Source organism: Euprymna scolopes, chromosome 18, assembly GCF_053919585.1.
Source record: "Euprymna scolopes isolate OS-2025 chromosome 18, ASM5391958v1, whole genome shotgun sequence".
Taxonomy (NCBI): Eukaryota; Metazoa; Mollusca; class Cephalopoda; order Sepiida; family Sepiolidae; genus Euprymna; species Euprymna scolopes.
Window position 1 is genome coordinate 124,229,499 of NC_136499.1, and position 26,876 is coordinate 124,256,374.

The 26,876-nt window shown below is 35.6% G+C and overlaps 1 protein-coding gene across 1 annotated transcript in view; it reads right to left on the reverse strand.

The window, feature by feature from the left end:
- The window catches only part of LOC145297800 (uncharacterized), a 339,551-nt gene that overhangs the window by 108,543 nt on the left and 204,132 nt on the right, over positions 1-26,876 (reverse strand). Inside the window, exons 31-33 of the mRNA XM_080144088.1 lie at positions 19,741-19,863; positions 6,335-6,397; positions 4,000-4,277 (exon numbers count right to left, since the gene is read on the reverse strand). Of these exons, the coding sequence (XP_080000214.1) occupies positions 4,000-4,277; positions 6,335-6,397; positions 19,741-19,863 (464 nt within the window). The remainder of the gene's footprint in view (positions 1-3,999; positions 4,278-6,334; positions 6,398-19,740; positions 19,864-26,876) is intronic.

Below are 26,876 nucleotides of genomic sequence, written 5' to 3' on the forward strand. Positions count from 1 at the left end.
TATGCCTATATGTTTGTTTTTTTTCAGAATTTAAAATTGAACCACGAAACTTATATATTGCTCTATTCTTAAATATTGAGCTTTTCCTTTTTGGCTAGGATCTCCTTGAAAGTATTACTTCAAGTAATATCTATCAGTATCTTATCTCGCTTATATATATATATATATATATATATATATATATATATATATATATATATATACTAGCATGAATACCTGTCAATGCGACAGTTGTAGGTTCGATTCACGGCTGGGGAAAAGTATGTCTAGCTGCACTGATGAGTTGTGATACAACAAAACAGTACTGTATGTAGATGACATATATATATATATATATATATATATATATATATATATATATACTCGGGGGTTTTTTTATATTCAAAAGTAATGGACTAATGAATTCAACGAGGTTGTTAGATAGTGCTCCATAAAAAGAGCTGATAATACTTGTTTATTGTTATATAAACATGTTCACATCCCGCTGCTACAAATAGCCACTTGTTTCAATCAAACAACAGATATCATCAGGCAGCGACTTGACTATTCAAAAGTTCAATGAATAACCTTATTATTGAACTGATTATTCATTGAACTTTTGAATAGTCAAGTCGCTGCCTGATGATATCTGTTGTTTGATTGAAACAAGTGGCTATTTGTAGCAGCGGGATGTGAGCATGTTTATATAACAATAAACAAGTATATATATATATATATATATATGGAGGAAGACTTCATGCAGACCAGACGACCCTGAGGCACAATGAATGTGAGTTTTATTTTGATGTTTGACTTTTAGCAGCAGTAGCTCCTCTCTGTCCTCCTGCTACAAATATCACGAATGTCAATTGTATAAAATAAAAGAACAAAACATCAGAATCCGTGTTGCAAAAATTCTAATTATCTTTTCCATTTCCTTGCAAAACTTCAGGAACTGAAGAACACAAAGACAAAACACTAAAACATGAATATTTGCACTCAATGTTTTTCGCACCTAAAATTGCGTTGACGTTGCTGCATATTTTATCAGTTTTTATAATGGAAATATTTTATTTTATTTATTTTTTAATTTTTTTTTGTTTTTGGAACTTTGCTGATTTTATCACATTTCTGTTTTGCTTAATTATAATTTCTGTTGTTATCGGTTTCATCTTTGGTAAAAGGCGGCACACAAGAAACGATAATCGATCGGAAACTCATTCCTATGCGACTATGTTAACATTTTAAAGTAAAATAGAAACGCTTATTTAGTTTGATTGTTTTAATGTGCGGCATATCAACCCTTTTCTGGTCCTGGATATGACCTAAAACTATATCCGATGGCGAGGCCCCAGCTTGCGGGCCTTGGGTAGTGTGGAGCCACCCTTTAATTGCCATTGCTCCCAGGTCCACTCTGACCCGGAGTGGTAGTACCTGTTAGGGTCCCAACTATGGGTTAAATATAATACGACTTAAAAAACAAATATACTCCATTAAAAACCGTTGCTCAAAATAACTAGATTCGGCATTAAATAACCTGAAAAAGGTTGATATGCCGTAAAACAAAAACAACCAACCAACCCTTTTCTATTGTAACCGTTTTCATTCTTGACAAAGTATGGTACAAGAACAAAAAAAAATCTTGTATGATTTGCAAGATTTTTTTTTTATTTGATTCCTGAAATCATGATTATTTAGTCAATAGCGCAAAACACGGGACTTTATAATATCAGCATGAAGAAAGCAAACCCAAACAGAGCAGAAAAGGAAAGAGTGTGGCAATTAGAGGCATTTGCTTTTTAGTGTTTGTAGGAATTATTTTGTGAACTAAGTTGCCACAATTCCTCATATGATGCAAAAACAGAAATCTATAACACCAACATAAAAAGATTTATAATTTTTGAAGCCATTTGCATTTAATGTAGACAACCCACAATTAATAAGATTAATTGCAGAATCAGTCACAAAATTTTAAAGTGTCCAGCTTTGCAATTAACATTAATAATCGTTAAACAGAAGAAGTGAAAAGCACATAAAAGACTTGCGTGTATAAATGCCCAGCATATAACTGCATGCATAAAGGCATATATTTAAAATTCTTGAAGCCATCTACAGTAAAAGTAGACAATCCACAATCAATAAGGTAATAACATTAATTACGAAATCAGTCACAAAATTTTAAAGTGTCCAGCATGGCAATTAACATGAACAAATTATTAGTCATTAGACATTAAATATTTGAATTTAAAGCAAAGTCAAAGGTCAAACATCATAGACAATCAGTCAAATGATATGAGGATATGATTAATGATGTTGCATTTTCGAAATGGTTTTCTCTGGGAAGCCATACAAACAATACACAACTAATAATGTAGAATAATCTGTTGAATGTTACTTCAATGTCTGCCTGTCTGTGTCATTCATTCTGTTAAATGAAAACTAAGCTTTTCATATCAGTTCTCTCTGGGAACCCATGCAAACAAGAGATGGCTAATACTGTAGAATAATCTAAGTCGAATGTTGCTTCGATGTCTGTCTGTCTGTGTCATTCATTCTGGTAAGTAGAAAACAAAATCTAAGAAGTAAATAACTATTCAATATAACATTAATGTTTCTTTCTTGACTAAACTATCTCCAAATAAAAATCTTAAAGAAAACTCAGTGAACGTTGCGTTCATGCATGAAAAAAGTTTTATTCGTATTAGTTGAACAGATGAGACAATCATGGCCACACATGACATGCATTAAAGAGAAACGGCAACAATTAAGAGAAAAAAATAAACACATATAAACACCTGTAACATTTATTTGGTTTATTGATTGCTCATCAATGAAAACATTGCATAAATACGAACAAGGATTCCTAGCTCAGAATTTCATTCTCATCTTTCACTCGAACAGGTTGTCATCAAAACATCAAGAAAAGTTTCTTTGAAATGTACATTACTCAATTCTTTGTCTTTTTACAAATGAGGCACTACTTATCAAGGCCAGAAGGCCACTCGAGGATAGGATTAATGAATGTAAGGTGATAGTTTAGTAATCGTTAAAGGTGTATATAAGGTAAAATTTGATTATTTAAGGGGATGGCTCAACAAGAACTTGTTTACATTGTACTTGAAGGCTACCATATTGTAATCTGCAGGGACGCAGGTGAGTGGAACATTGTTCCACATGCAAACAGTTCTAGGAAAGAAACTTTGTTTATGGAATCTTCATCTAGATTGCAGCTCAGACTATTGGTTGTGGCTAATCGAGTGTTTTTTGTAGAAGTTTGGATTGGAGCTCAGTTGAGCACTTGCAATGAATATAACGACAAAGCAGAGACAGGCTCACAATGCCTCTTCTGTAGTAAAGAGGTTGCAGGAAAGAGAAAAGGACATCACCTATTAGGTTTCGAAAAAAAATTCTCTCAATTTGGTTTGAGCCACAACCTGCTTTCAACTGCTTCAAACTGGAAACTGTCCTCAACTGTCCTAAACTCAAGCCTGTTCATAAACTGTCCCTGTCTCAAAGCTCACCTTCATTCTTAAAACTGTCCATAAATTAACTTTAAATATTTTGACTGCTTTTGTCCTAGTTACCGCCACACCTTGATTAACAATCCTTTTTTAGATGGCCTTTGAGTGTCTTGGTGAACAACTTCTTATACCTTTGTTCTGCTGATAAACTTATTTTTTTTTTTTTTTTTAGAGGCCATGTTCATTAGTTGGTTGATCATTTCATCTCCTCATCTCTACGTCCTAAAAATTCTCTTAATTTAGTCTGAGCTACAACCTGCCTTCAACTGCCTTCAAAGATAAAGCTAAAAACAAAAACAAGTCCCCCTCCGCTTTCTTTCTCTCCCATTTCCTTACAGGTTTCCTAACTTCTGTATGAATGACCTAAAAGGGGTTGACATGCCGTGAAACAAAATAACCAAACTAAACCTATTCTTGGAATGATAATAGCTTTTCTTTTCCGGAATTCGAGAGCAAATCTAAATAAAATCAAAATCTTACAAAACGCTAATATACTTACGTATGCTCTCGAGGCCTCCACTTATAAAAGACGAGTCAGAGCCTTCTTGTCCTGTGAAAAGATGTACGCGATTGCTTCCTAGCTTGACGTGAGCAAAAATGTAGTGGATGATATCGTGCAGCGGTGAGCAGATGCGCAACATATTGTTAAGGGCTTCGATGCAACTCTGGTTGTCCAGGGTCCTGTAAAGTTGCACGATTTCGATGCTATGAGGTAAGTACCAGATGTTGCTCACCTCTTTGCCATCCAATGACAAAACTTGATGTGATGCGTCTGGACTACAAGAAGAAACAGAAATCAAAAATTTTTACAAACATATCAGAATGCAGACGTTTAAACCTTTGACCTGACAATCTTTTAAAAATCTTTTAAAAACTGAATCTCTGTCGGGTTACAGAAGGAAATCATATCATAAGTCTATCTTGAGAGAGAGACTTATTCTCATACGGAAATATTGCTGAGTTAACCTTTTATATAGCTACTAGAAAAACTGTATGGCACAATCGCGTTGACACACCAGTTCTCGTCAGATCACCAAAGTTAAGCAACGTTGAGCCTGGTTAGTATCAGATGGGTGACCATTTGGGAATTCTAGGCGCTGTGTGTACTCTCCGTTTATCTCAGGACTTGTTTCCAGTCATCCTGCACTTCACTTGCCATTGGTAATTAACAATGTCGTCTCAGGAGAAGTGTGGTTGGAGATTGCGCACCTCCTGCCACAAAAATTTAACGTGCAGGCAACCCTTCGTGGGTTTCCTTAGTCTGTCTAAGACTGAAGGAGCCTGTTTTAGAAAAACTGTGACCCATTGGGTAATCCATTGAGCTCAGATTATATTGTTTGGATCGGAGAAAATTGAGTTTGCAAAGGTTATTTAAATTTTGGGTGAGGGGGATTTAGCAGAAAAACAACAAACAACTATAAATAAATAATAATGCACAAATACAATAAATAAATGCTCCCATAACCAATAAAAATGACTCATACATACTTGGCTCATTTTTTTGTTTTTAAGTAGTTTTAAATGCTTTTTATTTCATCACAAATATTTACTGTACACGAGGTCTAAGCCAACAAAGATGGCAGCAAACAAACAACTAATGTAAAAAATAAAATATACACTAAATAAATGATACCACAGCCACCAATAAAAGATGTCTAAGCCAACAAAGATGGCTGCCGACACATGACGAATGCGTCGGCCATCTTTCTTGACTTAGATTTCGTGTAAAGTAAATAATTTTATTGAAATAAAAAGCATTTAAAACTACTTTAAAACACAAACAAATATGAGCCAGGTAGATATAAAAGTCACTTTTATTGGCTAACATTTATTTATTGTATTTGAATTTTTTACCCTTTTTTTTTTTGTTTGTTGGTTTCTCTGTTAACCCCCTTTTTTAATAGAAAGACAAAACTCCAAATTAGTCTTCTTCTTCAGTATACCTCCATTTCTCTCTTCATCTAGGGGTTGAATAGTACTAATACTTGTGGTGATACTTCCTACTGCTTATAACTGATTATTCCAAGTTTTTTTTTTATTGATAGTTTTACTACACTTGAGTGTTGAGAGACAGAGAGAGGAATAGGAGACAGGGAGAGATAAGTGAAAGCAACTGACACTATATAAAATAATAAGGGGTGGGGTGAGGGGGGTGGGGGAAATCATAAAATGAGAAAGGACAGAGATAATAGACAGAAACTTAGTAAGAGATGACGTCACTTGATGAGTAAATTGCAAATTACGGTTAATGTTACGGTTACAGTCAAAATGGATTTTTTCAAACGTAACTCAATCCCAAAACTGAGGAATATTTCAGCATGTATTTTGTGTGATTAAAATATATAGGAAAAAAGCTTTAGGAAAGCAAACTCTAACACAATCTTAGTATAACAGATTGAAAGTTGTAGTAGTGTGATATTTGCTGGTGCAGCCTGGGGGCCTGGTGTCACATTTTATTGAGGCGATTCCATCATATGAATCTACCCCCACCCGCTTGCTCAATATTGAGTGATATAGTAGTGTAGACTAGACTCAAGCCTTGGTAGAGCAATTATTTCTTTTACTAGAAAAGGAAAAATGCAGAAATAACATCTGCGATCAAAATGGTCACATGTTGTTCAAATGCTATCTGTTCAGAAAGTGGTTAATTATATGTTAAATTTATATGCTACACTGGTCTAAAACAAACATTTTTTTTTTTCCAGAGTATTTTCACATAATTGCCCTAAAAATGTAGAATCTCATTGTTTTTCGTTTTGGCTGAATTTAATATACAAAAATAATAATCAGATTTTATTCATGGTAAAAAAAAAATAAAACAAAACAATTTTTACCTGTGTCCTGACATGGTTATGGTATAATTAGTTATATATGTTCCAATCACAAAATATGTACTCCTTAAAAAGAAGAAAAGAAACGAATTTATATACATCTTATATATAAAAGCATTATTACAACATATACAAAGATCTATAACATCTGATATCTCTGATGTTCAGTGTGGTTTTGTAAAAGATATCTTTATCAACCAACTAATGAACATGGCCACTAAAAAGAAAAACAAAATAAGTTTATCAGCAGAACAAAGGTATAAGAAGTTGTTCACCAAGACACACAAAGGTAGTTTTTTCGTCAGCCAGAGACAACTCGTAACGTAAAATCTGTTTGCTATAAAAAATATTATTTTATTATTTGTCTCGTGTGCGTGCAGCCAAGCTAGAGCAGAGAATGTGAGCAGGAGGGGGCGGATTGAACAGCAAGCTCGTCTAATGTTGCTACATCCTGCTGTCTGTCTGCTTGCTTGCCTTCTGGTATATATATATATATATATATATATATGAACTGTTCTTTAACAGGTGTTCCAACCCCGGCAGGTGTGGGGGGTCAATTACTTGACCTATTGACCTCCGACAACATCAGTTTTGACAGCTTCACCTCCAATCGTTCAGTGCATTTTGGCTACTGACTGTCATGTACGTGTGTGCGCACAAAGAAATGCCACGTTTAGTTTAAGACAATTTGCAGAACACTCAATAGAACATCAACAAGATCTTTATCTCTGTTTCTTGGATTACAGTAAAGCATTTGAAGGAATACATCATCAACCGCTGTTGGCGATGTTACAATCACTGGATACTGATGGAAAAGATTTGCGAATATTACAAAATTTATACCCAGACCAAACAGCTGCAGTAAGAATAGATGATGAGCTAAGTGGTTGTGTAAAAATCCAAAGGGGAGTAAGACACAGGTGTGTAATATTGGCTGACCTATTTTCTTTGTACAGTGAAAGCATTCTCCGCTTTCTGCACTTACTGGGATATCCGTGGGTGAACGCCAACTATGTAATTTATGTGATGCAGATGATATACCGTTCTTACAACATCCAAAGAAAATCTCCAGAAACTTTTAGAAATAGTAATAAATGAGATTGAAAAGTTTGGTTTGAACCCGAATGCAAAAAAGACTTTTAGTATAATGATATTTGGCAAAGAAGTCATATTTATGTGTGATTTAACAATTAGAGCCACGTCGGTTACTGAGGAAGATAAATTCAGTTACCTTGGATCATGGATTACATCTACAGGACGATCATGGTATGCTATAAACTCACATATAGCTCAGAGTATAAACAAGCATTTATAAAACTTAACTCAGTATTATGTTCCAATACCATCATGCTCAAGACTAGACAACGCATTCTTAAGATGTATGTTTGGTCTGTCTTGTTATATGGTTGCAAAAGCTGCACTATCTGCCCCAAAATGCAGAAATTTGGTTTGTTGGACAAATGTTACAGGTTGTTTGGAAAAATCACATTTATAACAATATGGACTAGATGTGGATGCACTAAAGGAATGCTGATGGAAAATATCATGAAAAGACAAATGATTTTCTTAGGACATATTTATCGTCAAAGATGCATAGAACATCTGGTATTTCCAGGATCGAAAAAAACAAGGTCAACAAAGACGCACCTTGATGGATGACGTCATTGATTGGAGGGAATTATCATCAAAAGTTGAGCTGCTTTGAACTATGGATAGCCACTTGCAATGGAGAGCCGTGGTCGCCAATGCAGAGAAGAGAAAAGGGCATCCCCCAATAAGCCACAAAGTTTATTTTGTACTCTGTCAAGGCCAGATAGGCTGTTTTTTTGTTGGTTTTTTTTTTTTGTATAGGTAAAGGATTGCATTGGGAGTTAGATACCTTCTGGAGCAGCAGAATGATACAACAATTTTTCCAGCAACCTTGGTAGCGGATTTGATATAAGTCTTCTGTTTTAGGTCAGGAGTGAAGGTCAGTCCCAGAAGCTTGTCGAAAATGTTTGTATGTTTGTTTGTTTTTTGTTTTGTTGGTTTGTTTGTTTGTTGGTTTGTTTGTTTTTTGTTTTGTTTGTTTCTTTGTTTTGTTGGTTTGTTTAACTAGCATATCAACCTTCTTTAGATCATTCTTTCTCTTTACTCCCCTTCACCCCAAACAAGGCATATCATCACTTGGACATAAGAGACTACTAATTGGGACCATGCCTAAGAAAGATTAACAAGATGTTGGTTTACGTTACATTTAAACTTCTGCAAATCAGTACAGTTTGAGAAGCAAGTAGTAGGAAGAGAATTCCAAAGTTTAGTCGTTCTAGGAAAGAAGCTATTAGAGTAGAAAGCTTTCTGGCATTTAGGGATCTCAACAGTGAAGGGATGTGGTTTTGTTGCTAAGCAGGTTTGTCAGGGATATGTACATCGAGGGGGGCACAAGTGCAATGAGTTCATCAGAACACATTCCATTAAAAATACTTGTAAACTCTTTTTTGGACTCTATTCAAGAGGGAGAGACTAGTGGTAGATGCACCAACCCTCCATGCATGGGTGAATGGTGGCCTTGTAGAGGTACAGGATACTCTCAGGTGTGGGTAGTTTTCTAGCATGGTAAAGGGAGCCCACCTTCTTTGCAGCAGCCTTCACAATGTCCTCAATGCATTTGTTCCAGTTCATGTTTCCTGGGAATGTTAAGCTGAAGAGTTTGAAGGAAGAATTCTCAAGTGGGAAGTCATGGATATCGGTGCTTCTTCTAATTGTTAATGGTTGGTTGTTTTTGTTTTACGGCATTTCAACCCTTTTCGGGTTATTTAATGCCGAATACAAAGATTTGGAAGAAATTTTTTTTAATAGAATATGTTTGTTGTTTTCACGTCGGTTTCTATTTAACCCATAGTTGGGACCCTAACAGGTACTACCACTCCGGGTCAGAGTGGACCTGGGAGCAATGGTAATTAAAGGGTGGCTCCACACTCCCCAAAGCCCACAAGCTGGGGCCCTCACCACTGGATATAGTTTAAGGTCATATCCAGGACCCCTATTGAGGGACTTTTACCCTCTGCAGGGGGGCAGTCGGTGTATTCTAATGCCCCACCGACAGGGCCTCTAATTGTTAAAGGAGAGCAACTTAGTCTTACTAGCATTAAATGTTACCATTCAATTACGGTTTGGAGATCATTTTCTAAAGATTCTGCCACTGTCTTCGGTTTATGTACATCCATTCTTCCCTCATGCATGTCATAGTGTTCTATCATCAGCAAATATACCCATCTCAGACACAATATTATCAGGGAGATCACTGACGAATATCAGGAATAATAGTGGCCTAAAGATTGATCTTTGAAGCACTCCTGCATTAATGTTATGCTACTTGCATGAATGTCCATCAACGACAACCTGGATGGTCCTATTATCTAAGAAGGATCTAATTGTATTTAGTATTCGTCCAGTATGATTTAAGTTTTATTAGCAGCCCATTATGCCAGACTTTGTCAAAAGCCTTGCATATATCAAGGTCTACAGCCAGGGCTTCATCCGCCTTATCCAATGCATTTTTTATTTTTTTTTTTATTTTTCTTCCTTTGAAGATTGTAATGCCGGGTATGGGGCAGCCAAACCAGCTGCCAACATTGCCCCGCTTTTTTATTGAAACCAACCGAGAGCTCTTTTTAGTATCCTCGCTGTTCCCTTAAGTGCAATTGTCTGAATCTCTTTTGCACTTGGTTCACCAGGAATATTAGTTAGGTAGGACTTCAGGTTCCTTCTTCATAAGTCCTGTGGCACCTATGATAACTGGTATGATCGATATCCCCTTTAGGTTCCAGTTTCTTTTCATATCATACATGAGACCTTGGTATTTGGTCTGTTTCTCTCTTTCAGCTCTGTTAAGACCGCCATGCGTTCAGAGATGACTGTTAAAATATCTGCAGTAGAGCGACATTTCTAAAACTGTAGTGTTTGTCAGCGAGAAGATTAGCTTTTGCTTGATTGATTAGCGTCTCAAAGCGTGAATAGGAGGAGACTGATAAGGCAATAATTAAGAGAGTCAGTCCTTTCACTTTCTTTAGGTCTGTATATAAAGTTTTAATTTTTAGATGCTTTCGGAGTTGATTTTCGCTGAGTATATTCAGGCAATGTTTTGATATAGTTTTTTATTTGATGGTATTTATATTTTATGGTAAAGATTTGCTCTTTTTAGGAAGTGTAGAATGGTCTTAGGGTTTTCTTTTTCAAAGTATTTTTTTTACGTTTGTGGCCTTGTAGTAGTGTTGATGAAGTTGTGTGAGGCAATAGAAGTCAAGTAAAAAGTGCTTCATCGTATAAGGTTTGTGACATGATATACATTTGGGAAGTTCTTAACTTTTTAGTATAAAAGAGTAAGTTAGTTATGTACGTGTGTCCTATCCGGATACGTGATAAGACTATGTCTTCTTTACGTGATTTTCTGGGATCTAATAGTTTTTTTAAGTATAGATGTAATTTGGAAAAGTTTGTTGTTTTGGCAATTGTTTCAGTTTTCTTATCATTTCTTTGTAGTAAAATTGTTTAGGGAACATTTGTAGTCCATGTATGGAACCTTTATGTAATTTATTTGGAGTTTTAGAGAGTTTTTGGCTGCTGTATCAGCTTTTAATTTCCACAGAAACCGTAGTGACTAGAAATCCAACAGAAGAAGAACGTTTTGTGTGGCAGGATAGAATGGATCTTTTGTAACAGTTTTATTAGTAAGGGATTGTTTAGTTTTTGATTTTTTAATGCTTCTAATACTGATAATGAATCTACAAATATTATGAATTTTTTGGAGTTTTGGTTGGTGATAATATCTAGAGCCAAGTTTATGGCTGTTATTTCTGCACTATAGATTGAGGAATTATTTGGTAAACTTTTCTGCTGAATCGTGTTTTCTGAAATAGCGGCAAAACCCACTTTGTTTTGATCTTTGGAACCATCCATGTAAATGTGTGTCCAATTTGGGTAAGAATCCAAAATGTTGTTTAGTTTTTCTCTATAGTCATATATAGTATAGGCATATTGTCAGGTCAGGTATGACTTATGTTAATTTAACAGCCAGGGTAGGAGTTCTGTGAAAATTTCCTTTTAGATAATAGTGCAAACCTAGTTTTTCTCATCTCAATTTTAGTGGGGGTTCATAAGCTTCAGCATATAAGCTTTCTATCGGGGAGGTTTTGAATGTCTCCAAGGCAAATCTTAATCCTGTGTGATCGATGGGGTCCAGAGTTTTAAGAGAACTTTTTGGGGACAAACCATATATGAAGTTTCCATAATCTAATTTGGCTCTTATCAGGGGTCTATATAATTTTAGGAGTGATGAGCTGTCTGATCCCCACTCAGTATTTGCTATAACCCTTAATAGTTGTAGGGGTTTGAAACATTTTCGTTTTAAATATTTTAATTAGCTCAAGTAAGGACCAAAGTGGTGTGTTGCAGCTCATGTCTTAATAGGACACTGAACCCGACCTGCTTAACCATCAGGATCCTGTCCTTAGGCATTACGAGTTGCTACCGACAGTCAACAGGTGGCCCCACTTAGGGACTTTTACTCTTTGCAAGGGGGCAGTCAGTGTATTCTAATGCCCCGCTGACAGGGCCATTCTTTGAGACGAAAGCCATTCATATAAATTGGGGTCAAGTGGGGATCAGAGCATTGATGATGGGAAGAGAAAAGCTTGGTTTCTGATGCATTAAAAAAACAGCCACCTTTTTCCCTGTTGCATCACATTCACAAGATCAGAAAATAGAGGATCAGAAAGATCTTGGGTCATTGCTGGTCTTTGAAGTGTTGCCATAGATGATAGTGTCGTCTGCATAAATGTCTACGAATGAACTTAGAATGTTATTTGGGAGATCATTGATGAAGATAAGGAAGAGAGTTCGGCTCAGGATGGATTCCTGAGGCATGCCAGCAATGATACTCTGAGTTTTTCTGCGATTTTCGCAAAAGGTCTTTCATTTCAGGTCAGGAGTGAAGGTCACACCCAGATGTTTGTCAAAGCCAGGCCGTTCTTTGAGATGACAGCCATTCATATCAATTTCTTTACTGGTAAATATCTCAGACAAGAAATTGTCTTGATTTCAGATTGCCTATTTGCTTCTATTTCTTTTCAGCCTAATTTGCCCAGTTTTTAATTTAATTCATGCCTGGCCAAGTTACTGTTATAAAATCTAATCGTGACGAAGTCTTCAGAATCTATTCAAAATATATAAGCAGAATATTGGTATTCTTCCTTTCCTTCCCCTTAAAGAAGGAAAAGCTCTCACTAACGACCAAATGTAAGGTGTGCCCCCCCTACTCCAATGACCTAGCTTAGTAATGACTTAGTAAGGTCAGTATTTCCTTAGCGTCACGTGCATGGTGGTCGAAGAGATATCTGCCGCCACACCGAAGATCTAATTTTTAGCTAAGTACATTTTTTTTTTTTTTTTTTTTTTTGTATTTTCTTTGCACACTTTATCTTATTTTATATTTTATTCTATCCTCTTTTTAAACCAAACAAATCTAACCCTTTTATTTTATTTATTTATTTATTATTTTTATTTATTTATTTATTTATTTTATTTTTAATTTTTTTTATTTTTTTTATTTTTTTTTTTTTTTCGATGTAATTTTATCTTATCTCTCAGGCATCTTGACCATTCTTGATTCACTTATTTTAAAAACAATTTCCTGACTAATTTCTTTTTACCATGTCACATCGACGTAGTAATACGGAGGGGGAATCCCTTTTTAGCTTATTTAGATGACAGAAGAACTTTATTTAAGTACAATACTTAATAGTAACAGCCATGGTAAGGTGAAAAAAAAAAAAAAAAAAAAAAAAAGTGCCACCTAATTTAACTTTCACTATTCGTTACCTAAATATGCAGTATCTTAGCTGTAATACTAGAGCTATTCTTCCTGAGTGGATGCTATGCTCCTGTACGTTACCTTAATGTCTTCCTATAAATACAAAATACGGAATTTCAGACCGCCATGAACTAGTTCTTGTAACTGGAACAAACACCTAACTGCTAGCTACGAAATCCCAATATACATTTTACCTCCAAGACGATTACCTCTGTCTAGCCTGCATGCGCAAAAAAAACAAAAAAAACAAACTTACCTGCCACTCTAAATCCTTGATTTGTTTCTTGTAAACTAATAACTCCTATCCCTTGAAGGCTAACAATCTGCTCATTCCCACCAAACCGCCACTTAACTCCTACATTTCACTCCGTTTTGTACTGGAATCTTTAACTTCCAGCCCCTGACTCTCACATGCTAACTGCTTAGTCATCACTAAACATCTATACAATTCTACCCTCTAGACATGCATTGGAGTTCATTCCTATTCCAGTTGGGATTAAACAGCTAAAGTATGTACTCGGAAGCAAAGCACACCGCACTGCATTACACAACTGTCCCCTCTTAGATATCTTTGCAACGCTAATACGAAACTGAACCAATGCTCTTTGTTATGCTAAATGTCCATAACTTTTACTTGAAAGCTGCAAACATCTTCTCTCAATAATAGAAACTCACCTTGTACCTCCAACTTTATTCACACCTACTAAAACCAGCCCATATATCTATTTATCAAATTACACATGACTCAAAACTTACTGTTTTACCCGTACTATATTGCACTTGCATCTCATGCCCTGATATCATCTAAAATAGTTTTGGCACAACTCTTAGTTCAATTCTTAACTCCTACTCACACTTAAATATTATACTAGACCCAAGCTCACATGGATAAAAAAAAAATAAATAAATAAATAAAAAATAAAATAAAATAAAATAAAAAAAATAAAAAAATAAAAAAAAGGAAAAAAAAATGAGAAAAAAAATATTCATAAACAAAAATGAAAGCCTCTAACCACACTATCTCCTAACAAGCCTCCTTACAATCATAGTTGCTTACACTGCATGAGCTCTACTCAACCCCTTTATCCAGTAGCAATGAAATAACAATATCCCTAATCCACTTTGAGGAGTGTAACTATTTAGCAGATATAACCTCTATAAACTAACCCAATAACATTATCTAACCATGCGGGGTCGCAGAAATACCTGGATTAGAACCCAGGCGCGGAGCAAACCCTCTCAGTGGTGACGGACCCAGTAGATCTTCCCAGATCATCCGTCTAGGAGAAGGAAAACTCTGAAACTAAACCAAAGAGGAGGGAGGCCTCTTCAGTCTTGGATGACAGCCTTCCTAGAGCTGGTGACTCAAACAAATTACCGGTTTGCAATACCTAAATTGCTTAAGGAGTAGATAGGTCCTGCCTATCGCCCGGCTTCCACACTCCTTCTTTGCCTATTAGTCAGGCGCAGAGATACTATCAGTGATTCGACAGACACACCCATTGGTAGATCTTGTTTCTTGTCTAGGGCAATGAACGCCGTTTCCCCCACTCCCGACACACCCCACCCCTAAAGCTGGGCATTTGAGAATGCTTGAGTACCACATATGTCTGAGCAATTAGATTGGGTTGACCTTCCTCTGATGGGTTGAGGGTACCGGATTGACAGTTACTGGCTGCTGTTTCCGACTGGTAGTACAGGAGCCCTAAGTCTTTGGTAGCGCTTAGAGCGGCTGCTCCATCAACAGTTGAATAATATCGGGATGTTTGCAGTGCCATGGCGCGCATGGAAAGGGACCCTGCACTCATCCCCGGTGGGCTTTCCTGAGGCCACAGTCCTAGTTGATGGTGGGTCAGCTGATGGTCTACTTGTGATGCATGTGTGATATTCTGCATAACCTCCTGCTCGGCTTCCCCTAACCCAACTGAAACTCGTTAAAAAACATGATGACAGTACAATCTAAAAATAAGCTTAAACCAGGCTTAGGGTCAAACAAATTCAACTTGCCTCCTCCCTTGAGGCTTGCATTCACAAATATCCGTGGGCTTAGAACTAATTTAGCTGATGTTGAAGCATTTCTCCTAACAAATGCCCCGGATATCTTAGCACTAAGTGAGACTAACCTACACTCCTCCATCCCCTCTAACTACTTTAACATGCCTGGATATCTCCCACTCTGCCGTAAGGACTCTGACAGACATATGCACGGACTTGGAGTTTACATTCGTAATACCCTTCCCCTGACTAGAGAGACAAACCTAGAAACGGATGATCAAGCCTTTATGTGCTTTAGACTAATCATGCAACACAACATTAGCTACTTTTACTTTCTCTACCGCTCTCCTTCGACCCAAGACTGCACCATAATAAACAAAGTATCTGACAGCATAGACACCGCACTCTCCTTCGACACTAGCGCCCAAGTACATGTATTTGGTGACTTTAATGTCCATCACAAAAACTGGCTTGGATTCTCTACTTATACAGATGCAGCAGGCAGCGCAACTCATAGCTTCTCTGTATCTCACTCCCTATCGCAAATTGTTACTTTTCCAACCCGCTTCCCTGATCAGGAAGAACAACACGCATCACTATTAGATCTGTTTTTGACCACAATTCCTGATGATTGTGTAACGAAATCCGACAGCCCACTTGGGAACGCTGATCATGCGGTAATAATGGTTGAAATCGCCCTAAACTCTAGACCCAAAACTGAAGAGCCAGTGCTCAAAACAACCAGATATTATAAAAAGGCTGACTGGGAAGCTATCAGAGATCTTATCAGAGACGCCCCATGGGGAAATATTTTTTCTCTTCCTGCTGAACAGTGTGCAACTGAGACCACTGAATGGTTCAAAACTGCAATCGAAGCGCATGTTCCCATGCGGAAATTCTATAGCAAGCCCCACTCTCCCCAATGGTTTACTTCGACTTGCGCAACTGCCATTGCTCAAAGGCAGCATGCATTCCGAAGGTTTAACCGACATAAGTCCAGTTCAAACAGACAAAAGTACATAGAAGCTAGAAGTAACGTTAAGAAAGAAATAGCGACAGCTAAGAGGGAATTTACGGAAACCACTAAAAAACGCATCGAAGCACAAAAATTAGGAACTCGTGACTTCTGGAAAATCTACAACAGTGTAGTAAATAATGGGCAATCAACGATTCCCCCACTAACCAACAATCACGAGGTTCTTTGCTCAGCAACCGAGAAGGCTAACATGCTTGCCAGTCGGTTTGCCTCCAACTCTACACTGGACCCTTTAAACCACCCCCTACCTGACTTTCCTATGCGGACAGATGCCAAGCTAGACGATCTGGAAATCACCCCTGCTCAGGTGCATGCTATCATAAAAAACCTTGACACTTCCAAAGCATGTGGACCCGACCTCATCCCAGCTGTGCTATTAAAAAAGTGCTCAGCCGAAGTAGCTCCAGTTCTCTCCAAACTCTACAACAAATGCCTTAATGAATCTTGCTTTCCGAGCTGCTGGAAAACTGCTTCTGTGGTACCAGTATTCAAGAATTCTGGCGAAAGAACTGACCCATTAAATTATCGCCCTATTAGCCTCCTCCCACTTTTTGCCAAAATATTTGAGACCTTAATTAACCATGCTCTAGTCCAGCACCTTACAGATGCTAAACTTCTGACCGACCATCAATATGGATTTAGACAAGCCCGTTCCACGGCAGACATCCTCACTGTAATCTCTGAACGCATATACCATTCACTGGACAAAGCGAGAGAGGGCAGAGCGGTAGCTCTAGATATATCTAAGGCTTTTGACAGGGTATGGCATGAGGGTCTCCTCAGGAAGATTAGATCTTACGGTATCACTGGTAGAATACTTAACATAATTAAATCCTTCTTAGATAAGAGAAAAATCCAGGTTGTCCTCGACGGTCGTACGTCTAAACAATATAATATAAATGCCGGAGTGCCCCAGGGATCTATCCTTGGTCCTCTGCTGTTCCTGATATTCATAAATGACCTCCCCGATAAAATTGCCTCTGAGATGGGTATATATGCTGATGACACCATACTCTATAGCAGGCACGACAGGAAAACAAATGAACATATATCTAAAGTAATGGCAGAAACACTGGAGGATGACCTCAATTCAGTAGTGGAATGGGGACAAAAATGGATGGTAACGTTCAATGCCACCAAGACAAAACTGGTTTCATTCAATAATTACAGGAAACCTTCTCTACCACCTATAGCAATGGCCAACAACTCTTTAGCTGAGAGTACGTCTTTCAAGCTCCTTGGCCTAACGTTCACAGGAAACATGAGCTGGAACAATTACATCGAGGGCATTGCCAGGGCCGCTGCGAGGAAGGTGGGCTCTCTCTACCGTGCTAGAAAACTTCTAACACCCGAAAGTATCCTGTACCTCTATAAGGCCACTATTCGCCCATGTATGGAGTATTGCTGTCATATTTGGGCCGGTGCATCGGCTACTAGTCTCTCTCTCCTTGACAGGGTTCAAAAGAGAGTCGCAAATCTGATAGGCTCTAAACTGGCATCAAAACTTCAGCCTCTGTCCCATCGTCGAAACGTTGCATCCCTCTGCCTGTTCTACAAGTATTATAATGGTGAATGCTCTGAAGAACTGCAAGCACTTGTGCCCCCACGACGTGAACACCCTCGACAGACCCGACAAGCTGCAAAATCCCACCCCCACACTGTAGAGATCCCTAGATGTAAAAGATCGTTCTACTCCAGTAGTTTCTTCCCCAGAACTGCTAGACTTTGGAATTCCATTCCAGGTCACTGCTTCCCCAACTGTACTGACATGCATAAGTTCAAGTGCAACGTGAACCAACATCTCACTGCCCTAATCCCTACATAGTGCCCCAGTAGATGTTTCCCCTGATAGTAGCCCCCTACACCAAAGTGGCAATGTGCCTTGTTTGGGGTGAAAATATAATAAAAAAAAAAAAAAAAAAAAAAAAAATTGGAGCTAAGTGGGCATCCAATGCAGTTTACTCGCAAGTAGTGTTACTTGCTACATTTATTAAAATAAAAAGAAAGCAATTCCGGTAAAAAAAAAAAAACGTATAAAGATACAAAGAACCAACGTTTGAATTGAATAAATATTTTTGTTGTGAAGCATTTTTATTACTTCTCCCCCCGCCCTCGCCCCCAGAAATAAATATCCAAAGATGGTTTTGTTTGGTTGTTTTATGGCATATTAACACTTTTCGGGTTATTTAATGCCAATAATCTGGGAAAAAGTTTTTAGGCTTAAAGTTCTTTATATATTCAAATATTTATTCATGGTGTTTGGTTTGATTGTTTTGTTTCACCATACATCAGCCCTTTTCAGATTAATGCCAAATCCAATAATTTTGAAAAAAATTTTTAGGCTTCAAGTTCTTCATATTTTCAAATATTTATTCATGGTGATTGATTTAGTTTAGTTATTCTGCAGAGCAAATTCGTTGTTTTTGTTTTTGACTTGCTGAACATGATTGAGTTTTGTAAATGGAAAAGGAAATAAACTAAAAATATCGATGCTTGGTGCATTTTAGGTCAGGAAGCTAGTGTTTTTAGAGAGTTTGATCTGGTAGCACCAGGATGAAGATGAAGTACTGTTTACCACATTGAGAAAAGTGCCATTCATTTTTTCGTGCCTTGACAGATGATATTTCAGCGGGAAGACGCGTGATTTCTTCTATTCTCTATAGTCCCTTTCTCACACAAAAGACATTGCTAGTTTTTCTTTACACTATCGTTATTTCCATAGAAAGTTCTCGACTGAGCTCCAATCTCTGATTCCAACCTGTAAGACATTCGCAACAAGAACTCATTTTACTAGCGAAATTGAAAAGAATTTTCCTTTCTTTCCCCATATATCTCACATCAAGCAGAATTTCCATGAACAATTTCTTTCCAAGAACTTCCTATCTAGTTAACATTGAACATTTCCTGCAGGCTACAACATGGCCGTCTTCAAATGTAATGTTAACAAATACTTGTCATAAACTGTTATAATATGTAATCAAACTTTATTAATTTCATTCATCCTTTTCAATCCTCTCATAATATTCATCATTCAATTAACAATCCATCCATCTCATTATCTCTTATCCCCAAGTAGCTTTTGGCTTTGAGAAATGGTAATTTGTGAGTAGAAAAAAAAATTATAAAGATCTTTCCTTTATGGAAATCGATCCAGACAAGACATGAAGCCAGTTGATGTAAGAAGATAAAAAATATAGTACTTCAAAGTCAAAAACTTGCTTGCCTATGATAATGTTAGATGGAATAGATTCTGACTCAGAAAACAGCAATTCTTTTCTCTTTGTCAGAAACATTGCTCGTGGAATGTGAGGACTAAAGGACAAAATAAGGGAAGCAAGAATTACGCAGAAGCTGAAAGTAAAATAGGAATGAATTCAAACTGGACACACAACAAGAGATTGTTGAACCTGAGGTACTAACATATTGAAGTCAGTGAAGCCACTGCTTTAAACTGGCTCAATTTTTCTGGCTCAACGTCTCTTGTGTGAGATTGAAATTCAAAAACAAAGACAACACCATTTGTCTTACCTGATTTGAGGTAAATAATCCAGAATCTTCTGTAAGCTTTTGTAACAAGCAATGATTTGATTTCGTAATGAATACTGACTCATGTGAATAAAAAATTCATCGCAAAAGCTGGAGATTACAGACCTGAAATGAAAAAAAAACAAAACAAAAAAAAAAACAGATCAATAAATTACTATTAGTTGAGCTTGATTGATTTTTTTTTTAGCAATTAAAGTAACTTAGATTTGGTTGAATGGTCCTATTTCCTGATTTACAGGCATGCGCAGAACAGGAGACTTGGTTGGTTTGGTCACATTGAAAGAATGGATAAGAGTGCTTGAATTAGTTGATGTAGAGCAGTTGATAGATCAGAGTCAATTGGGCAAAAAAGGCTAAGGAAAACGTAAGAAAGTACTAAGGATGGATTTGAGACAAAGAGAAATAAGTAATAGCTTGAAGTAAATTTCTTAAAGTCGTCAGTCAAACACATGCCAGTATTTTTTTTAGATCAATGGTTAACAGTTTTGATTGGCTGGACTTATTTTCTTATTTATAGGTTCGCACGTGATCATTTTTCATCCTCAGAGTCTAAGAAAGAAGGCGGAGATTTTTTTTTTTCATTGGATTATGGCACACATAAAGTGGGGACTAGAGCATTCAGGTTTGTTTTACAATCCACAGAGGTACGAAAACGTAGTCAAAACACAAATACATAACAAATGTTATCGAAGGCAAGATAAGTTATTCTTCTACCTAGCTGAATATGTTTTTAGTGTTTTTACTTACAAAAAACAGTTCAAAAAAACAAGTAGTGTCTAGTGTTATGTGAGAACAAGAAAAAATGGCACCGGTTTGAATGGTACATCTTTAAAGTTTCAATAATGGATTGAAAATAAAATAGAAAACAAAATACTATTATTGAAACTTCAAAGATGTAAAAAGTCAAATCACGGCCATTTTTTTCTTGTTCTTGCGTAACTGTAGACATTATTGTTTTTCAAACCAAATAAACATTTTAAAATAAGTAAAAACACTGTTTACTTGTGGTGACACTCAGTCGGGTTGAGTTAGCTTCAAGCCTAGTGTGCACCATATCTTGACCCATAGCAAGCGATATGCAGTGATCTTGGACAAGACTGCATAAGAATGGCTCTCGTCTTGGGGACACATTAGGCCTAGACTGAAATTTATTTGTACCAAGTATGATTCAATGCACGCCATGTCTTAGGAAGGGGAGATACTCTGTATATATTTCAAGATTTTGAAAGAATATAAAACAAATTCACTAAATACTGATGAGATGATCACTAAAGCGTCCTCATATATAACTGAACAACAATAAAACAAAGACTCTTGGGGTATTAATGACGGAAATTTGGTGGAAAAGCCAGGCCTGGACTGAAGTTTATTTGTACATATGGTTGACTTGAAAGAATATGAAGCAATTTCACTAAATACTGATGGGACGATCATCAAAGTGGGCTCACATATAATTGAACAGCAATAAAACAAAGACTGTTGGACATTAATGAGAGAAACTTGGTGGACAAGTCAGGCTTAAACTGAAGTTTATTTGTACATAATATGGTTGGATTGTAGAAGAGACAATGAATTTTATTACCAATTCCATGGGTGGCATTATTTTTAGGTCACCCTTTGCATGGGTTATACAGACCTTTTACGAAAGGTCAGTTTTATATTGTCATGAGAATTTCAATGGTATTTTCGTCTCTTCTTTTTTTTTTTAATGTTTCTTTTTGCGTTCTATTAGAGATCACTTTTTCAATCAATCAATTATTCTTTGTCTGCAGACAACGTATATTTTTTATTTTTACTTTTCTTTTTAGATTCCGGTTTGATTGCGATTCCAGACAAGATATATTTTTTTATTTTTATTTTGTGATTCAATATTTCAATTGCCATTTATAAGCTTTTTTTTTTTTTAATCGTAATAGCATTTGAACAATGAAATAACATTTACATCGTCGCAACCACAAACGTGCATTACCAACTTTACAGAGGAGGAAAACTTTTCATGCATACGGAATTAGTCGTTTTTGTAAACGAGTCAGAATAAAAAGATATTTTTGAGTTAAGAAAAGAAAAGGGAGGAAGAAAAGAAAAAAAAAAATAAAATTAATATAGACCAAGATTACTGAATTAAATGAATGCGCAACTTAAAAAATATTCGCATTTACATGAAAAATTTTAAATAATTAAAAATAGATAAAAACAACTTTAAAAAAATATACAGATCAGAATGAAAAAATACTACAGCTTTATTTTAAAACTTTTCTTGAAAAAAATCAATTCAGGTAACTTGATTATGTAGCAGAGCTGATATCTATTCAATGTAGCTGCCTTCAGCCTCAATCACCGCCTCGATACAGGTCCGAAACTGGGAGCATGTCTTTTCCACAAGTGCCAGTGGAAGTTTGGCGAATACTCGGCGAATGGCAGCGATCAGGCTGGCTTTGATACTGTGAGAGGTCATGTTGGTGATGTTCTCAACATATGACCAAACAAATTAGTTCAGCAGGTTCGATTCGAGGGAGGAGGGGGTAGAGAGAAAAGGGTACAAAGTCGTAGCACTCCTGAAGCCAAACCTGTGGGCCCATGCAGATTCCTGCTGCCAATAAAATATATTTTTATGAGTTTTTCTTTTCATCTTAAGTGGCAATCATTTGCATTTCTTTTTTTCACCAGGGGATCACCCCACTCTTCAGCACATCCAGATACACTTTGGTGTTAACTTTCAAGCAGACTTTGAAGATGTGAGGTGGCATGATGTGGACCTCACTTGAAACCACACCAAAGACCATGTCCGTGGCCGAAAACTTTGTTTCCATCACCCTGGGCACGTCCCTGTTATTTGTGGCAATCTAGCAACGCATTTTGAGGATGCTGGCAATGGTTCTATTGTCATAACTTGGATTGGTAGAGAGCAAGAGTTGTACAGCAGCGTACCTCCGATCATTGTGTCACTTTCACAGGAGGTTGGTGCAAAAATAATGTCGTTTTTGTATCAGATATGTCCAAAAATGACATTATTTTTGCACCAACCTAATAGAAGGTTCCTATCACTCTTAAGATTTGTACACAATTGGCCAACTAGAAGATGGTCTGCAAAAAAAAAAAAAAAAAAAACGGTTTTCATCAAACAGAAATAGAATCATGTAGTTTTTTCTAGACCGACAATTTTATTGTTCCACCATGAAAAAAATTATAAATAATTGCAAAATATTGCAACAAAAATTATAAATAATTGAAAAAATTATGAATAATTGAAAAATAAAACTTGTAAATAATTGCAAAAAAATTTTTAGCTATAAATAATTAAACAATTGAAAAATAAAAATTATCAATAACTGAAAAAAATTATAAATAATTGAAAAAAAAAATACAAATAATTGAAAGATTTTTATTAATAATTGAAAAAATTATAATTGCAAAAAATTGCAAAAAATTATAAATAATTGAAAAATAATTGAAAAAAAAAATAATTGAAAAAAAAAAAATACAAATAATTGAAAGATTTTTATTAATAATTTAAAAAATTATAATTGAAAAAAATTGCAAAAAATTATAAATAATTGAAAAATAATTGAAAAAAAAAATGATTGAAAAAAAAAAAATGATTGTAAAAAAAAAATGATTGAAAAAAAAAAAAATAATTGAAAAAAAAATGATTGAAAAAAAAATGATTGAAAAAAAAAATGATTGAAAAAAAAAAAATGATTGAAAAAAAAATGATAGATTATTGACAACAAAAAAAGAAAAGAAATGCAAGTGATTGCCAATAAAGATGAAAAGAAAAACTCATAAAAATATATTTTATTGGGATAAGCACTTAAACATCTTTTTATGTAAATTGATCAGTAAACAATCCACAGAAACAGATTGGTTGGTTGTTTTTGTTTTATGGCATATCAACCCTTTTCAGGTTATTTAATGCTGAATCCAGTGATTTTGAAGAAAAATTTTTTTAATAGAATATATTTTTTTTTTTCAAGTCGGTTTCTATTCAACCCATAGTTGGGACCTGGGAGCAATGGCAATTAATGGGTGGTTCCACACTTCTCAAAGCCCGCAAGCTGGGGCCTCACCACTGGATATAGTTTAAGGTCATATTCAGGACCAACAGAAACAGAAAGATGATCGTATAATGGTAAAAAATACATTTAAAACATTAGAAACAAAGTGTAGTATCTGTTCTTATACTACACTTCATAATTTCTGTCCTCGATCAAGCTGATATGTCCATCATGAAACCAGAAGTGGCGAGCGTTGGAATTAAGGGTAGTCAATAGTAAGGAGATGATGCCTTGCGAAAATGTCGACAAAAAAAAAAAACGTCCCCTCCTTATTGAAAATTGCCCAGTTGCGGGTGAAGGAATTCATGTTTTTGGTTGATTTTTCGATATTTGAAGAGACCGCGCTTTAAAACGTTCTGACGTGTCTGTTGAAAGTTTTTGCAAGACATACATACGCACACACACACACACACACACACACACACACACACACACACACACACACACACACACACACACACACACACACATTTTTCCTTTTATATAATAGATTATTTAAATATTGGTAAAATCATTTTCGGTCACCTAAATTGGTTTCAACATGACTCAAAAACAACTTATTTTACTTAAACTATATTTTAGTAAAAAAAAAAAAAAAAATTAAAAATAATTCTATAAAAGCCAGATAGACCCCATTATTTTATTATACCACGCTTATTGCAATATTCTTATGTTGATCTATATTAAAATTAAAAACGTGTTGAACTTTATGACATTTTTCTATTCTATGGAGGTCAGGCGTGAACGCAGACTCCATAATTTTATTATACCATATTTCTTCAAACTGTAACATAATTATCAAAGTATACTTACGCGGACAGATATAAAAAATGTTTGTTAAAGTTTGTAGCATATTTCCATACTATGGAGGCTAAGTGCGAATGCAGACCCCACACTTATTATACCATCCCTATTCAAGCTGAAACATACTTAGCAAAGTATTCTTATGCGAATTTATATCAAAAACCCTTGTAAAAGGTTTTGTTTTTGTTTTTTATTTCCATTCTTTGGGGAGCGGGCGCGTATGCAGACCCCACAATTTTAATAACCCCCCCCCCCTGTTCAAAATATAACATAGCCATTTTTGCTCCTTAAGATTTCTTCTATCATTGCATGTGGTCAGTTTTGTATAATAGTAAACCATATTGGAGCCTATTCGTATACAGACACACACAGACATTTAGTTTTATCATATAGATTTATATACTATATATATTAATTTAATATTTAACTTAGATATTATAATAAATTTCTATACTCTATATATTAACTTAATATTTAAGGTAGACTAGACTCTCAAACTTGGTTCTGCAACTCATATAGGAGAAGGAAAACTCTGAAATAACATTGTTTATGCTGGCATTGTTTTCAGTCATCTGACACTTCTATAAACAGTGTATCACAAAAGTTTGACCCCAATTTTGACCTCTTAACTTATGTTTTTTAGGCTCAAATCAAATTAAAAAGTTTGATCCATGACCAAGTAACCTACATTTAAAATTTCAAGTGTTTAGACCCAAAATTGGCAGACGAGTTTGGTAGAGTTTTCAAAGGTAAAATCGTTGAACTTTGACCCCTTGACAGTCAAATTTCTGGTCGAAAACGGATTAAAAAGATTTTCTCTAATCTCAATACTCCTTATGTCAAATCTCGAGTCTCTAAACTGAAAATTGACATATTCGAGAGGGAAATGCACACACAGAGACATTTTCACTTTTATAGATATATAGATCATTACAAATTCTATTGTACACAATATATAATAGTAATTTCAAAAGTGAAGAAAAAACTATGACTTGAGTAACAGCAGCTAGAATTGAAACCAAAACCAAAACTTATAGCGCTCCAGCCAGAGTCATTACCATTTCAGCTATCTTCAGTTGGATAAGAAATAGCTAAAAATGAACTAACCTTAACGTGTATATATATATATATATATATATATATAAAATATATTTTAGTCAATATATACATACATGCACACACACACAGGTTAAGGTTAGTTCATTCTGTGGGCGAAGAAAAAAATGTAAACAAAATGTAAACAAGGGGCAAATAACTCCTTTCTTATAATAAAAACGTTCAGGGAGCGAAGTAATAAGGAAGAAATTAATCGCTAATAAAAGATAAATAAAAATTCAACAATTTTATATTTATAAGCGATAAAAATCGTGCATAAAAACTGGCAAGGACCTGGTGGTCCCATGGTAAAACACCAGACTACTTATCTAGCCATTATAGGTTCGATCCTTGTCAATAAAAGTCTAGCTGTACTGATGAGGAGTAAATTCCGAAACAAGCATGTATATAGATGACTTTTATGCACGTAGTAATTATTAATTACTATATATATATATATATATATATGCATATAGAGAAATAAAAAGGAAAAACCGTATTATGTGTTCATCAACATTTCGTCTTTATTTCGAGACTTCCTCTGGATGAATGAGATTAAGAAACAAAAAAATACCAGTACAAAATATTTGAAAATGTTTCACGTGCACAGTGTGATGCAGTTCTATTTCAGAAAAACGGAAAAAGACGTTGAAATTCAAAAAGGAGAGTGGAGGGTTGGCGCTGAAATAGAACTGCATCACACTGTGCACGTGAAACATTTTCAAATATTTTGTACTGGTATTTTTTGTTTCTTAATCTCATTCATCCAGAGGAAGTCTCGAAATAAAGACGAAACGTTGATGAACACATAATACGGTTTGTTCCTTTTTATTTCTCTATTTTGTTGGAATACTATTTCCATTATTTTCATCATATATGTATATGCATGCATACAAAAGTCGACTTATGCCTGCCAAGTTCTAATTTCTTTCTTTTTTTTTTGACCCTTTAGCAGCTAAAGATCTGTAAAAATCAGGCATGTCAAACATGCAGCCCATGTGACTCTTTGCTAACGCTAATTTGCAACCCTCTTAAAGGACACAATATTTCTTGACAGCGAAAATGCATATTTTCATAATTCCAGCGTGATAAATTTCCAAATAAGAGATGGCAAGCTTTTCTTTATTCAAATTATTCCACTTAAAAGCAATTTATTGATTTCGA